The 15,969-nt window shown below is 35.4% G+C and overlaps 1 protein-coding gene across 2 annotated transcripts in view; it reads left to right on the top strand.

The window, feature by feature from the left end:
* Positions 1-343: 343 nt before the first annotated feature.
* The window catches only part of LOC116538747, a 25,949-nt gene continuing 10,323 nt past the window's right edge, over positions 344-15,969 (top strand). Inside the window, exons 1-4 of one of the 2 annotated variants that reach the window (XM_032261276.1) lie at positions 344-665; positions 7,292-7,436; positions 9,788-9,881; positions 15,844-15,962. In XM_032261276.1, coding sequence (XP_032117167.1) covers positions 655-665; positions 7,292-7,436; positions 9,788-9,881; positions 15,844-15,962 — 369 coding nt within the window. In that variant the 5' untranslated portion in view covers positions 344-654. The remainder of the gene's footprint in view (positions 666-7,291; positions 7,437-9,787; positions 9,882-15,843; positions 15,963-15,969) is intronic. The other variant, XM_032261286.1, reaches the window with a different exon arrangement.

Raw genomic sequence — 15,969 nt, 5'->3', positions numbered from 1 at the left:
TGGGCCAATAAGCAAGTATACATATACTCCTTTTTGTGAAAAGTTATTAAAAACTTGCTTTCAAATAAATATTATTTATTTCTTGTTATGAACAAGGCAGAATTCTCAGTCTTTAAGTCACAGGAGTTTTATTTGAGCAAACTTCCAGCAAGAATTAGATATCTTCCATTTTGTTCCTTTTTCTACAGAAGAAAAGCAAGAGACCAGATACTGGGGGATATATTGCACAAGTGTGACTTCAAGAAACCCAAGCCAGTGCAAACAATTCAAAAAATAATGGAACTGAAGACAGCGAACCTTTCAGGAATGCTATGGACATTTATCCGCTCTGCTATCATTTATGTTTCTGTAGTCAAGGTTCAGTTATATCACAGTTGAGACAACTCCCTAGAAACAATGATCCCTGCTAAAGCTGCTCTAGGAGCACAGGAATTCCTTTGATGAGCTCTAAGAGATTGGTAACAATACCTCCTGAAGGGCCATGTTGCTAGGTAACAGCTTGTTTCCTTGGTCACAGTGAATCCATGGAAGACCCCCAGAAGAGGCTGCAGATTCTTGGTGGACAGCTCTGGTATCCCATCCAGGGAACATGATGAAAAATGTCTTCAGAAAATAGATTTATGAAGGCAAGAGGAATTTTTGCACCCGCAAGACATGTCTGAAAGGTAGGAAAATTAAATTAAAAGTAATCATTGTCATTAGTGGAGAGAGAAAAAAAAGCCGAACAAACGTAGATAGTGTTACCAGATTAAATATCCTTTAGAGACGTAAAGTCATGCAGCCTGTGTTACTGATTATGAGAAGCAAACTCAACTGCCACTCTCTCCCCTAATACCATGTAACTGGTTACAAATGCAATGCAGTTTCTGTAATTATTGTTGTGATGGAGACAGGTGGGCTTACTCTTTTAGTAACGGTATGTCTAAGAGACATGGGACTCTTCCAGAAAGCATTTGTGGATTTTCATGAGAAAAATGGGCAAGAGAGCTGAAAGGTAATATATTAGTGTTTCTGTTTACATGAAATTACTATCATAAAAACAGGACTTATACCAGCTCATTAAAGCCATAAATTAGATTAAATAGAGGCCAAAACCCAGTATTTGTTTTCTCACTCCTAAATTTCACAGCAGTTTCATAAGCGTTTCTCAAACATGCTGATAATTAAACAATATACAGTTAGAGGGTTTGCAGGTTTCTTGAATTGTTTTTGTTTTTACATTAGTATAAAACCCGGCTCTCGCATTTTAAAAATAATATTTTCATCTTCAGTTTTCAAGATTAAGTATATCGTGGTTTTATAAAAGTGTATGAAACTTACTTATAGCTTCCATTTACTACCTATAATTAAGAAATGAATTGTGTTTAGGTAAGGGATTAGAATATCAAAGGAGTGATAGAAGATCTATTTAGTCAACTCTGCATATCTCAAACAGTGTCAAGGTACTTGATTTTAATGTTAAAAATTAAATGTGTATTAATTTGGAGAAATTAGCACACAATAGTTTAAAATGGATAGTCGTTCTGTGCAGAATTGTAAACTTCATTTTTTCTCTGCTTGCTAAAACTCCTTTAATATACTAACAAGAGAAACTTTATTTGTTCCGTATAAAATAATCTTTACTATCAATATTGTTATTTCTCAACTAATACATCTTTATAAAATGATTTTAGAGACAGCCTAAAAAGTGATAACCTGGATGCAACTTATTTTTATTTATTTTTATTTTTTATTTTTGGATACACAGCCTCAGTCTATCACTCAGGTTGGAGTGCAGTGGCACAATCTCGGCTCATTGCAACCTCTGTTTCCCAGGTTCAAGCTATTCTTGTGCCTCAGCCTCCCGAGTAACTGGGATTACAGGCCTGTGGGACCACACCTGGCTACTTTTTGTATTTTTAGTAGATACAGGGTTTCACCAAGTTGTCAGGCCATTCTCAGCCTCATGAGTTCAGGCAATCCACCCACCTGAGCCTCCCAAAGTGCTGGGATTACAGACATGAGCTACCACACCCGGCTTACACCAAGGATACAACTTAAACTGTAATCTTCAATTTGTGAAAGGCAAAAAAAGAAAAGATGAAAGGAAGGAAGGAGAAAAGAAAAGGAGAGAGTAAGAGAAAGAGGGAAGGAGAAAAGAAAAGTTTCTTTGATGCCAGTATTTCTTCAATCACATTTCTGCACATCATGAAACAAGAACCTTATTCATCCCACCTTCCTAAAACACAGTCAATTTCATTTGGCATTTTATAGTTTTATTTCTGCTAGCAAGATCTACCTCAGTCACATATTGTCTTTTAGTATCTATATTCTTCTAGCTCATAGTGTTGGATGTGGTTAAATTTTCAAAGTTGTAACAGCATAGGGAGTAGTAGTTATTCCTCAAGTATTGAAAGCCACCTAAGCAGCAGCTATAAATGTTGTTACAATAAAGCTCTAAAAATTTCATGGAGAGAACATAGAGATAGTTCAGTCTATCTTCATTGGTTCTGTTGAGTACATCTTTCGCTTCTATAAATGTCAGAGAACCCACATGTAGCCATTGAAATTTACAAGTTTTTCGTCTAGAGAAGTATTGTGGGTGTTTGTTCTTTTAGTTTTGTTGTACCTTAATTTGGGGGCCTATAAATGTTCATAAGAATGTGTGTGGGGCTAATAGGGACCTGCGAAATTTATAAGAATAAAAATTGAGTCACATAAAATCTGACTCATTCAGACTGAGGTACAGAAAAAGCAATTGCCATTGTGATTTTTTCAAAATTGAAATTTATTGTTGTTTGCTTTTAGAATCAACAATCTAAATCATTTAGATTAAAATCCTAGACTTTGGGGTAACAAATATTTTTGGAATATCTCTAAAACACCTAGCTTTTCAGAATAGTTTATTGATAAATATTTACTCAATTTATGTGTTTAGTTCTAGAAACTTAATTCAAAGCTATCAGTATGTAGTAATAATCTTCAAATTAAAACATCTAGCAAATTTGCCAGTTTAGAAATTAACCACTTGGTATATCCAACTTCTTCCTGACTTTATGATAACCTCAGAGTACTTTCAGTTACCTCATTACCGTGTCTGACACGTAAAGTACAATCATTATCCATTTTACAAACAAAATACAAGCAGAGAAAGGACAGAAATTCTGGGTTTTTAAAAGAAAAAAAAATGGTCTAAGAAATCAAAGAGGCTGAATTTATCTTTCCTTTCATCCAAATTTAATGCTATAGCGTTCATTGTAATTCTCTTCTAGCCCATGCTTCAGAAGTACCTGGCTTCACTGAATTTGAGACTCTGGCTCAGTATTTTTTTGGAGGGGAGGAGGAGGCTGAGTGATTGGAAAGAGTAGTGGCCTTTGCCAACTGAAACACTTTGCTAACCGAAAAATAAAGTTCAACATACTCTCCTTCCTTTTTTCCTAACTACAAAGCTGTCAGGCTGAAGCAATGAATATAAATGGAACATTTAGAAGCTGAGTTGTATTCTATACTGTTTTGACAATCCTACATGTCTTAAAGGGGCTCCATGGTCTGTGTATGATGTGTGCTCAACATATCTTTATGCGACTTAAGAGCTCAACTTCACCTCAGAAACAAGGCCATCTGTCACTTCCTCCTTCACTCCCCTTACAAAATTACACAATCACCAACTTGACATTTTAATTAAACAGATAGCAACCGTTGCTACAGACAATTTATGAGGCTTATAAATTTGTGATTGTAAAGAACATTGCAATCTTCTGATGAAAGGGCTCATGAATTGATAAGTTTTATTGTTGTTCATCCAGTGGGCTCAGCTCACCTGATTCCTTTTTGCTAGCCGTTCTACACTTTTTTTCAACCAAGACTAGATGGCCAATTCAGATAATGCCAGCTATTTTAAAGACACTATAAATCATGGCTGACAAATGCTGTACAGTTTTAGCCATGGCACCGTCTCCATGGCAGCTTTATATTGGAACATTAATAAAATTAATTCCTCTTTCATAAAGGTTTAGATTTGTAATTTATGATAACTGTTTGTTCACTGCAGGTAGAAAGATTAAAACTGAGTAAACCAATATACCAACTAAACTGCATTTGTCTGGTTTTATTTTTGGGGGGAAAGAGGGGCAGGAGCATTTAAAAAACAGTTTGATGTTATCTGGAATAATGTTCTCATAGGTTCTACTACTGAAGGCCTAATTTTTGTTTTCGGCAAGTAACAACTGCTTGAATTTACATGTTCTATTAACTAGTACAATTATTTATATGTGTTTAAGTGATTAGAATAAGAAAAATCAATGTTAATGATTTTTCTTAACAACTGCACCCTAATAGTGATAGATCTCTACAGTTATTTAAGGAATTATCTGCATCTTGTATGAATTCTAGCAGTTAAGACGACTGGTTAATTACTAATGTAACTTGGGCAAGTTACCCTGTCTCTCTGTGCCTACATTTCCTCATCTATAAAGTTGAAATGTTAATCATTTCATTACGTGATTGGAATGATTAAATGAGTTAATTCATGTAAATCTCTTAGTATAGTGCCTACCACATAGCAAATGTCAATAAATAAAAACTATAAAAGTATGATTTTAGTAATAGCAATACTTGCCATTATAGCAGTAATATTATAAAACAAAACACCCTATCCCTGAGGCATAGTCCACATTGTCATCTGAATATTAAAGATACAGAACTGAGGATCAGAGATGATGCTAAGTGCCTTGACCAGGGTGTGGTACCTGGAGTAATATAAGAATGTGAGAAAAGGACTCCAGACTTTGGGGCCTACAAGTAGATTTCATACTCAAAGACAATCAGACTGGTCGTCTGTTGGTTGGAATTTTCTTAGCTGAAACACTATCATTCTTCAGTTCATTTTTCAATTCGTTCTGAAAAAAATGAAATGCATTGAGAGAGGAAAAGGAAGGAAGGAAGGAGAGAGAGAGGGGGAGAAAGCTGGTAAGGGCATCAGCTGACTATGTACCTGTATCACTAAAATTTTAATTACCTTCTATTATTAATAAATGCCTGGTCATTACTGGGGTAATGCCATAAAGAGTTCTAGTTTAAACCAGAAAGAAATCTAATGTAAACTAAGATAATGAGATAATTTTCACTTATACTTTTAAACTTAATTTCACCTTAAGGTTGTTATGCTTATCTTGCAAAAATACACAAGAAGGTGTAATAAAAACCCAATCAACTAAATCTTTCTTATCAGATCTTGTAATTATATGAAATTTATTTTCCTTGTGTCCTACTTTAAGGAGATTGTATAAAACAATAATGCCACATCTCATACTTTAGATTAAAACACAGAGGGAGGGAGACTTCCAGGTTATTCTATTAACCCAACCCCTCATTGTTTAACTGTCGCTGGTGTTTATAATCACAAGACACAAGTCACTGAAGGAAGATTTATCCATATCCATTGTCCTTATTTTTCTTATTTTGGCATAAAAAGGCTAGCCTATTTTAGTAAAGACAAATGAACCCAAAAGTCAGTTAAACTTTCATTCCTGTTAATCCTCTGATTTATTATTCTATTTTCCCTCAAGTTTTTTCTCATAATTATTGGCTAAAAATCCAGTTTTAGATAGCAGGATTTATCTGCTTCAGAAATAATGAAATTCAGAAATTGTGTTTTTCTCATGTTTGTTAATTTGTTTTTATGGCACGATGCTTTCTGATAATTTCAAAAAGCAGTATCTAAACTGTTAAAGAATTGCTCGTGAGAAAAAAGTGAAATACATATATGTTATGATATTTTTACATAATTAACACCAAATTTTTGACTTTTGAATTTAGTGGCAGTTAGAGAAATTATTTTCTCCTTGATCATAGGTCATTTAAAAAGTTTATTGACTCAGTAATGATATTTTAGAATATGATGCTGTTTAAAAGAATGATCCTGTTTTAGAATATAATGGTTGTGCTCTTCTATTGTACAAGCTCAGTTAAGAAGTGAAAAAATAAAACATGTTTCTACATTACTTCATGAAGGCAGCCTTAATAAACAAGTTATGTGTAGTTTCCTATCAGTAAAATTGCTATTAGGGTCATTATAAATGTACTAATATAGAATTTTTCTCTTAAGATTTTTAGAGATTGAAAAATAATCTACCAAGAGAAAAAAAGAGGCCATAAATATAGAAAGATGTGATTCTAGTTTCAACTTACACACATAAAAATATTTAGATCAAAATTTTTAAAATTATTGGCTTAACAGCATGTACAGCATCAATTACAGAAAGAGAAACTTATCACTATTTCTAAGGAGAAAGGGAAAGGTCTCAGAACAATGAATATTAAACCAGAGAACTGGTGTAAAAGAACAGAAAATATATTTTACAGCTCAGTAGTATAAATATAGGAATACAAGGAGAATTGGAGTGTTGTTACATGAAAGGTTGAGTGGCATTCCAAAGTGAGTAAAATTAGTTAAAGAACCTGACATTTTAAGTTGTTTGCCACTAATCTGAGGAAATATAACAGGCTTAGGGAAAATCTCAGGGAAAATTTAAGTTCCAGAATCCAGGAGAGACCAACAGAGATTTTAAGGATGCTTGTACTTGCCAAATCTGCAGCTGTAGCTCTACTAGGCAAGATGTTCCAGCATGAGAGCTGTCCTGCTTGGTATCTTATAAGCGTGTGTGTGTGTGTGTGTGTGCGTGTGCGTGTGCGTGTGCGTGCACGCGCGCGCCTGTGTTTTCACATATACTATTAGATGCTTTTTCTAAGATACAGTCTATGTCGACACCCTTACCTTTCAGAAGAATGTCTCAAGTGACCATTAGCCATAAAAATTTGGTTAGAACTATGAAGAATTAAAAGTCCTTCTAAAATCTATGGTATTATCTTTCTTTCAAAGGAAAACTTTATGATTATAATTTGTTTTTGTAGGTTCTGTTTTTTGGTTGGTTTTTAAAAATTTTTTAATTTTTATATTTTGAGGGAATCTCCGTCTCCCAGGCTGGAGTGTAGTAGCATGATCTTAGCTCACTGCAAACTCTGCCTCTCAGGTTCAAGTGATTCTTCTCCCTCAGCCTCCCGAGTAGCTGGGATTATAGGCCCACCCACCACACCCAGCTAATTTTTGAATTTTTAGTAGAGACGGGGTTTCACCACATTGGCCAGTCTGGTCTTGAACTGGTGACCTAGTGATGTGACTGCCTCAGCCTCCCAGAGTGTTGGGATTACAGGCCTGAGTCACTGTGCCCAGCCTGTTACTGTTTTAAACAAGAATATTTACATTTTAAAACTTTAAAACATATGAACACTTTAAGTATTTTCTTTTATTCAGTTCCTCAGGTCAAAATACAAGTAGTCAAGAGATTTGTCCATCTAATTCATCATACTACTCTGATCCAAGTGAGACCCACATTGGGTCAGCTCCATCAAGGAGAGGAACATTTCACCTGCATTTGGATTCTGGAATATCATCCTTGGTAAATATTTTAAATTAACTCTTTACCTGATTAAGTTTATAAAACATATTTTGGTATTTAACATTTTAAAATAAGTGTATTAGCTGTTCACCCCTACCTTTGTAAGTGTGAGAGGAGAAATGAAAGGTTGATACTCTCAGTCCCAATTAAAAGAGAGACGAAAAAAGAAAGAAAGAAGTTGGAGTGGAGGAAGGAAGATCAAAAAGGAGAAGGAGATGAGTAGAAAAGATAATGACTCTTTAAACCAAAATGGCGCTCCTTCCTTTCTCCTCCTGAGTGCAAATTCCGTCTCTAGTCTGAGATTTCCTTTCCTTTCTTTCTGGAATTTCCTTTGTCTGTGAGATACATTTTTCTTTTCTCTGAGACTCAGCACTTATAAGACATTCTGTCTAAGCCATCTAACTGAAATCATACATGCCTTTCCTCCCTTCCCTTTACACGTAATTATTCCAGGCATCCCACTGGATTAAGATGAGTTATTAATATGTCTACCTCCCAAATTGTAGAAAGTTTTTCAAGCACAACTATGGTGTTTTATTCAACATTGTATCCCCAGTGTCTAAGAGAGAGCCTGACATATAACGTGGTAAAATATATTTTTTTGAATATAATGAAATGAAGCATGCTAGCATCAAACATTTATTGAACAATACATTAATCAATTGGCCTATCAGAATTTAAAAAAAGAAAAAGAAAAAACTGCAGGACAAGACACAAATATTCACTGTTTCCTTAGGAAGGAAAAACTGTCACACATATCTGCACCAGTCTGAAAACCTTACACAGAAATAAATGAAAACCTGCAGCAGCTCATTTTCCTATAATGTCAGAAGCTCCTTTAAAAAACAAACAGGCGTTTTGTACGAAAGTAGATGTCTGGTGAAAAAGAAAAAGTTTCCTCTTGAATACAGCTTTAGCTTAGAACAATTTTTCTTTTCCCAGCACGAGCCTCGTAAGATAGCAGAGAGGCATTGGGTGGCAATCCTAGGAAACTTAACTTCCAAGAAATTTTTATTCTATAATAGAAACAAGAAAAGAAAAATTCCAAAAGCACATAACATGTTGGGAAAGAGGCTTTCATAACCATGTAAACTGAACAGCCAAGAGTAGGTTGTGGGCTATATTCCTTAATAATCTAAAATGTTTTGTGTTGATTGTTTTCCTAAAAGAATAGTACAAAAGGATGAGTAATTCCTTGAAAGCAAATCCTCAAACTATCTCTAAGAACTGCTCAAGCATAAGTTAACTTTTTAGTGTTGCTATTAATAAGCTTTTGTTAGTGTACTATTTTTTAAATGAAGATATTGGGATATTTACTGAAGCAATCAAGGTCATTCAGTGAGTAAGTAATGCAGCTAACATATCAAAGTTAAATTATTATTTAAAAACCAACTCTTTTCAACTTATTTTGGGGCAGCACTTTCCAAATTCTGCTCTAAAGAATAGAGTATTTGTTCCAAACACTTAATATTTTTTAAACTAAATATTCTGAGTTTGTTTGTACACGTGTATAACTTTGGCTAAAAGAAGAATGAATCTGTTGCAAAATTTAACATAATATTCTTTACAAGTAATATGCCTTTTGTTTGTGTTAACCCTGAAATGATCACAAGTTATATAAAATACTGAAATTAGGATCGACTACAACCTCAATGTTAGTAAACAATTAAAATGGTCCCAAATGTGATCCTGGCACTTGTTCCATTTGGTAATATACTGTCCAGAACAAGATGGCTATACCCGAAATATTTCATTCAGTTTGAACTACGCATCTTAAGAGCAATGTCAGTAAGTTGAAACTCTTTCCAAGAATAACCACCAAAATGTTTACTAATTTATAAACCATTATCTATGATTAATAAATGTCTTAGAAAGAGAATAACAACTATTATTAAACATTTAAAACAGTAATCATATGTGGAGGGATTCTCTGTGGAGCCTTAAAAAATGTAACTTGTACAATTGGAGCAAGTTAGAAGGATTATATAATCAACAGAAGACATCTTAATTAGAACTGTTATAAATGGAATGAGACTGCTCATGAGATATTCAATAAATATTAAAGGACAATTTATACAAATTGGCTTAAAGGAGATCATGAATGGATACATATTTATTCATGATGTCATTTACCATCAAAAGTAAATCAGTTGCAGATGTTGGGGACGCAAAGTTGAATAAGAACACATAATTTAGATTGGACTAAGATGATTTCCATGAACACACCACTAGATATTTGGAGTTCAATTTGGCTAAATGTTTGGCATGGATTTGCATTACTTTTACACATGGAAGTAAGTGAACTACATATTGCCAGATGTTATATATTTCTCTTCTCTCTTATTTTAAAGCTTCCTTCAGATTCTTGTAAGTACCTCACTTGGCACAAGGTAGAACAACATGACATTCAAGGAAGTCAACTGCGTTGCCCAAGAGTAAGAGAAGGTAAAAGAATAAATGTGTGCCTTTTTTTGTGTACATCCCCTGAGTAGAATTTTTTGTGGATTAAAAGACATTACTTGAAGAAAGAAAAAGACATCATTTGGAGATAAAATTTTCCTTTTTCAAGACTATAGAATTGTTGATATGTGAAGCCACCTTTGAAAGCATATTCTTATAACTGATTATATAAATAACATTCGGCATTATTGGAAAAAATTGAAAGATAAAGAAGAACCTGTAACCAACTATCCAGAATAACCACTCTGACTTTCGTTTCCATTTACTCTTTTGTTGTAAAATATATACATACATATACATACGCACATGAAATTTTTTTTCACTTAAAATAAGCATTTCTTCCATTCCATTAAACATTACCCAAATCATACTTTTTAAAGCTTACATAATTTTCTATCATATGAATATCATTAAATGTATTTAACCAATAATCTTTGTTGAAAATTTAGTTTACTATTTTTTTATAACAATGTTATTCACAATGTATATATCCCTCTCAATATATACATCTGTATATATACATCTACATATTGATATATATCTAGTATCTAGAGAGATAGATAAGTAGATAGAGACTTATTATAGGAATCGCATAATTGTAGAGACTGAGAAGTCCTACAATATGCCTCCTGTAAGCTGGAGAAACAGGGAAGCCCGTGGTATAATTTGGTCTGTGTCTGAAGATCTGAAAATCAGGAGGCTGATAGTGACACTCTATCAGGGTCTATCAGAGCCCTCAATGGGTTGCAAGATGCCTGCCCACATTGGTGAGGTCAAATCTTTGCTCAGGTTGCTGATTCAAATGCCCATCTCTTCCAGCTACGCCCTCACAGATGGATAATTTTAGGTGTCAACTTGATTGCATTAAAGAATAACTAGATAAACTGGTAAGGCACTATTTCTGGGATTGTCTGAGGGTGTTTCTGGCATAGATTGGCATTTGAACCAATGGATTGAGTAAGAAGATCTGCCCTCACTGAGTGTGAGTGGGCACTATCTAAGTGGTTGGACCCAGGGAGAACAAAAATGCAGACAAACTGAATTTTCTTTCTCTTTTGGAGTTGGGACAATGATCTCCTGCCCTTGGACATGAGAACTCAGACGTCTTTGCTTTTGGACTCTAGGACTTGGATCAGCAGGCCGTCAGACTCTCAGGCATTCTCAGGTGTCACACTCAGTGACACCATCAGCTCTCCCATTTCTTAGACCTTTAGACTCAGACTGTGACACCACTGGCTTCATGGGTTCTCCAGCCTGCAGACAGCATACTGTGGGACATCTCAGGCTCCATCATTATGTAAGCCAATTCCTATAATGACCCCCTTTTTCTCTCTCTCTCTCATATTAGTTCTGTTTCTCAGGAGAACCCTGACTAATACACAGACATACCCAGGGACAATGTCTCACCTGTTATCTGAGTATTCCTTAATTCAGTCAAGTTAATATCTAAAATTAACCATCACACTAAATGAATCAGGTGGTCTCATTTTACATTTTCACACAGCACTTTAAATTTGGTAGAATAACTGTTTTGCTATTACTGTTTTATTCTATCAGATTGTATAAGGGTAATAGTATAACAGTACGAATAACTGCTAACTGCAGTCATTGATATACATAATGTTTGATTTCAAAGAGCAGCTTTCAATAGATTATAAATTCTTAAGAACAGAGACCATGTGTTTCTCATGTCTTTTTTTGCATCCACAAAAGCCAATGAAATAATATTAGACATAATTCCTGCTTCAGGGAGTGTTTAGTCTCTAGGAAACAAATATCTTGGCTATCTTCCATCTGTATTAGTGGGCTTGTAGTAATATTGTATATTGTACAATTTTACTATTGATTTAGGAAAAGTGGCTTTAGATCCACTTCTCTGCCCATTTCCCCTCTCAGAGGATTCCCAGATGCTTCTTTCGTTTAAACTCAGTTGGCAAAGGAAGGGGAGAACTGAAACCGCATAATTTTCTTGTACTTCGAGTAAAATATGTTCTTATGCTTTAACTCTGTCAGCTCTATTTGCAGCCAAGCACTGACTCCTATTTTTAAGATGTGAGTAGATAGTACTACTAGGGATAAATTAGAGTTGTCCTTTTGGGACCTTAGAATTTTTTTCCCCTCAAGAGTGAGAAATTGTGGGGAATTAGACAAGAACGACACCAAGAGAAGTGGTGGCTCAATGTGTCGCATGTGTAAGGAGTCCTCCAGCAAAAGGAAAAGAGAGCTACGTCACAAACTAAAGCAGAAAGGATTTAATTCAGTCCCTAAGCTTCAGTGTGTGAACAAATCATCTTGAGGTGTGTGAAAAGTCAGATTCCTGGGTCCTACTCCCACAGAATCTGATGTAGTTAGTAAGGCATGGAGCCCAGAATCCAGATTTGTAAAAAATTATCGCAGGGAATTCTGTTGTAGATGATTTGAAGGCCATCGTATGAGAAACACTGTTTAAGAGTTATGAGGAAAGGAAGAGAATAAAAAAATTTGAATAGAAACTGAAAAGACTGATAAGTAAAAACGCTGACATGAGTGTGTGTATGCAGGGGCAGGCGGTTGATAATTGTGGCCATGAGAGAGACGCAAAAAGAGACTGTATTCCAAGCACACGTGCTGGGTTGAGGTTTAGAGAGAACTGCAGAAATTGGAGATGACGAGAAAATAAAATGTGAGAATAAACTGAAAATGAGCTTGTGCAGAGGATGTCCAAAGGTCTCCTCTCCCTGACTTAAGTGACCAGGTTATGTGCTGAGGTCATCACTCAGCAAAACCAATCCCACGTAATGACCGTGGTGGCCATTCATGCAGAAGACATCATTGCTCTGCAGAGATGAAAGTGCATTTTCCTTCTATGGATCATTAACAACACCCAGTTTCTTGTAAGTGACTGGTCATAAAAGGACCAGAACATGATCACGGGGATGGAAAACACTCAAAAAATCCTATCACCTCAAACCAGGGAGAAAATAGATGTCCCTCCTTCATTGCTCTCAATTTTGTTTAAGTTTGTTTTGTGGCATGGAGAACAAGTGCTTTTCAAAAGCATTTTGAGAAGAATTACCCTCTTTCCAGATTAGACCTTGAAACACCCATCAAAGCTACTTCAGTCGATCCCAATTGCCTCAATCGTACATTCAAGAAGAGTTCACAAGAAAGGAAAGGTTATCTGGTGTGTGATAAACAGCAATTGCTGAAGGCTTCGATTGCCAGATCAAGGCTGACTGAAGTTTTCACAATTAAATAAAGCAAAAGAGTAAACTGCTGGCAGAATTCTTGTAAAGAACAGATTCTTTCCCTTCAAAAATATCCAGAAAGTTAATTCAATGACTGCTATTTTGTGTTACAAATCCAGTGAGGGGACAAAGAACAGGCTGAGAGGGAGCAAGTGAAAGCCAACATTCCTGAACTGTCAGATTTTCCAGACTGTAGTTCAGCTGCTAAGATATATCTTAAATTACCAACCAAGCCTGAGAAAAAAAAAAAATCCAATTTAATTCAACTCCTCATAGTGAAAGTGAACTTTGGCCTCCAACTTCAAAGAAAGCTTTGAAAGCTACTTTAAAAAGAAATAATTAAAAGAGCAGAAGATCAATAACACTCAAACAAACAATACAGGGAAGAGTTTAATAACTCTGGGTTATCTGGTGCACAGAGAAAGCCACCAAATTTGAAGTGGGGGTGGGGAAAGATAATAACACAGCCTGAAGGTCTCCCTGGTCAATTAGGTGATCATTCCAGTTTTCCATTTCTGTGATTTTTAAATCCAATCACCCTCATCAATGAAGATTTCCTAACACAAGGATATTTTATTTGTAAGTTGATTGAGATACGGCCTCATTCAGGGTCAAAGGATTTCCTGGGTGATAAGAGCAGAGTTCATTATTAGAGAAATGACTGAAAGGGAAGGCTACACTCTGACCTCCACTTGCCCCTGAGGGAAAGAACTGATGTTTGTGCCGAAATAATGAAATATCGGACTTTCTCTTTTTGCCTTCCATAAACTATTCACAAATGAACTTATTACTTCTTATCATAGTCCACAAAAGCAAACAGGCTACAAAAGCAAAGTTTCTGACGTCCTCAGTGTCCTTTTTATTCTTTTACCTTTGAAATGAGGGGAGTCACACATTCCAGAAAAACAGAGTAAGGAAAGTGTATGCAAATGGTACCAGGTGTGACTCATAGAAATACACCATGATAGAGCTGGTAGGAAACTGAAGTACTTTAGTGTGGGGTTGCTTTCAGGGGCCTGGTTGTCATCATATCTGAGTGAAGTTTGCTGGGGAAGCACACTACAGAGTGTAGGGGACTATGGCAATAAAAAAGCCTATATTGGCCTTAAAGTACTGGAAATCAGTATTTTTATAAAGCACAATGAATGTCAAACATGTTTTCTCACCAAATTCAGTTCTTGGTCAGCCCTTGATTCAGGCCTTACCTCTATATTTTGCCAACATGAAAAACTGAAGATCAGGAAATTAAAATTAGTCATCTGTAGTCCCACATTTACCTACCAACCAATTCCAGACTGGAAACAGGACATTCTTTCCCTATCCCTGAAAGTTTTGTGAAAACCTTACTTGGAGGATGATAATGTTGGAAAATAATGGGAAATGAGTTCAGAAATGGAAATTGAGGTAAGATTGTGGAAAGCCTTATCTGACAAACTAGGATTTGCAGGCAAGAAGGAATTTCCAAAGTGTTTTGAGTAGTGAGCCCTATGATAAAAGCTATGTTTTAGCAAGGTTGTATGGTAACGTGTGCCATTTATATCAGAGGAGAGAACACTGCAAGCAAGAAGATTCAAGAGAAAGTAATTACAGTTTAAGTGGGAAGACATGAGAACCTAGACATTGAAAAGGAAGGGACAGATTCTCCAAGGGAAAACTGCTAGGATAAGGTGACTTACTGAATTAAGAGACAAAAGAGAAAGAAAATGAGGAGTGACTTCACAATCCCCAAAGAGAAAATTATATGAAGATTAAATCACTGTACTAGTGATTGTTCTCACTTGACTGGGCTAGAAATATTTATGTAGGGTTAAAAGTTAATTCTACATGTTGACTTTTTTTTTCTACCATTAATAGAAGTAACTCCCCTCTCCTTTTAATAGTCCTAGAAAGTAATTAAATTATCTGTGAACCTTGAAATATATGCCCAGAATTTAAGGCAGGTATATAAAAAATAGAGACATTTTATATTTTAACTGTCACATTTTCATAGTGATGTGCTAAATTAGATTTAAAAATAAATCTATGAGTGAAATTTTAAGCTAAAGGCATGGATAGCACAAAAAAGAACAATTAGACCATGGATAGCATAAAAAAGAACAATTGAAATTTAAATAATCTATAACCCCAGTTTTTCAAAGCTATATTAATTTTCCTTTTTTAAAAAATGCTTTTTAAAAAGCAAAGCAGATAAAAAAATAAAATTGCTGATTTGTTTCATATTTCCTCTTTTTTGTGTCACTCATCTTGTTCTAAGAGGGCTGGGAAGTAAGCCTCTCACACACAGCCATAGGCTCCTACAGCAGAAGGATACTGAGGAAACTGAGTGGTTTAGATATTTAATAGTCATCTTTTGATTAATTTATTATTATCATAAGTGTATCTGGTTTCGTGTTGTCAAATGAAAGGTTTAGCTCGATTTTCTCAGAAGATAGGAAAGTTATTTGGCAAAATTTTTTTAAAGTAATTTTCAACCATTAGGAAATTAAAAATGCGGTGGAGTCCTGGATCTTTGTGTCTCCAACCTTTCCCCCAACCAGGTTAGGGAGACAGGGGTGGGCTACATCACTTTATTACTGCTCCCACTATGTGGGTCAAATCATGTTTCCCCTAGTCCTGATATCTAGTGGGAGTTTCAAATAACTGGCCAAATATCAAGTGAAGATGCCGGTCCTGCCCCCTAACCATACTTCCAAAAATCTCACCTTGTGGTTCTTATCTAGGACCCTCTGAAGAAGGGCACCTTTTCAGACAGCTAGAGTGTGCCTTGCCCCCAAGGAAAAGAGTTCTTGAAAAAAACAAATGGGAAACATGGCTACAAGGAGACTGGGAAGACTGCAAGGTGAGAA

This window comes from Sapajus apella, unplaced genomic scaffold (assembly GCF_009761245.1).
Source record: "Sapajus apella isolate SASKATOON/1434 unplaced genomic scaffold, GSC_monkey_1.0 scaffold4, whole genome shotgun sequence".
NCBI lineage: Eukaryota > Metazoa > Chordata > Mammalia > Primates > Cebidae > Sapajus > Sapajus apella.
Note: the sequence above shows the minus strand (reverse complement) of the source record. Positions and strands in the feature narration are given on the sequence as shown.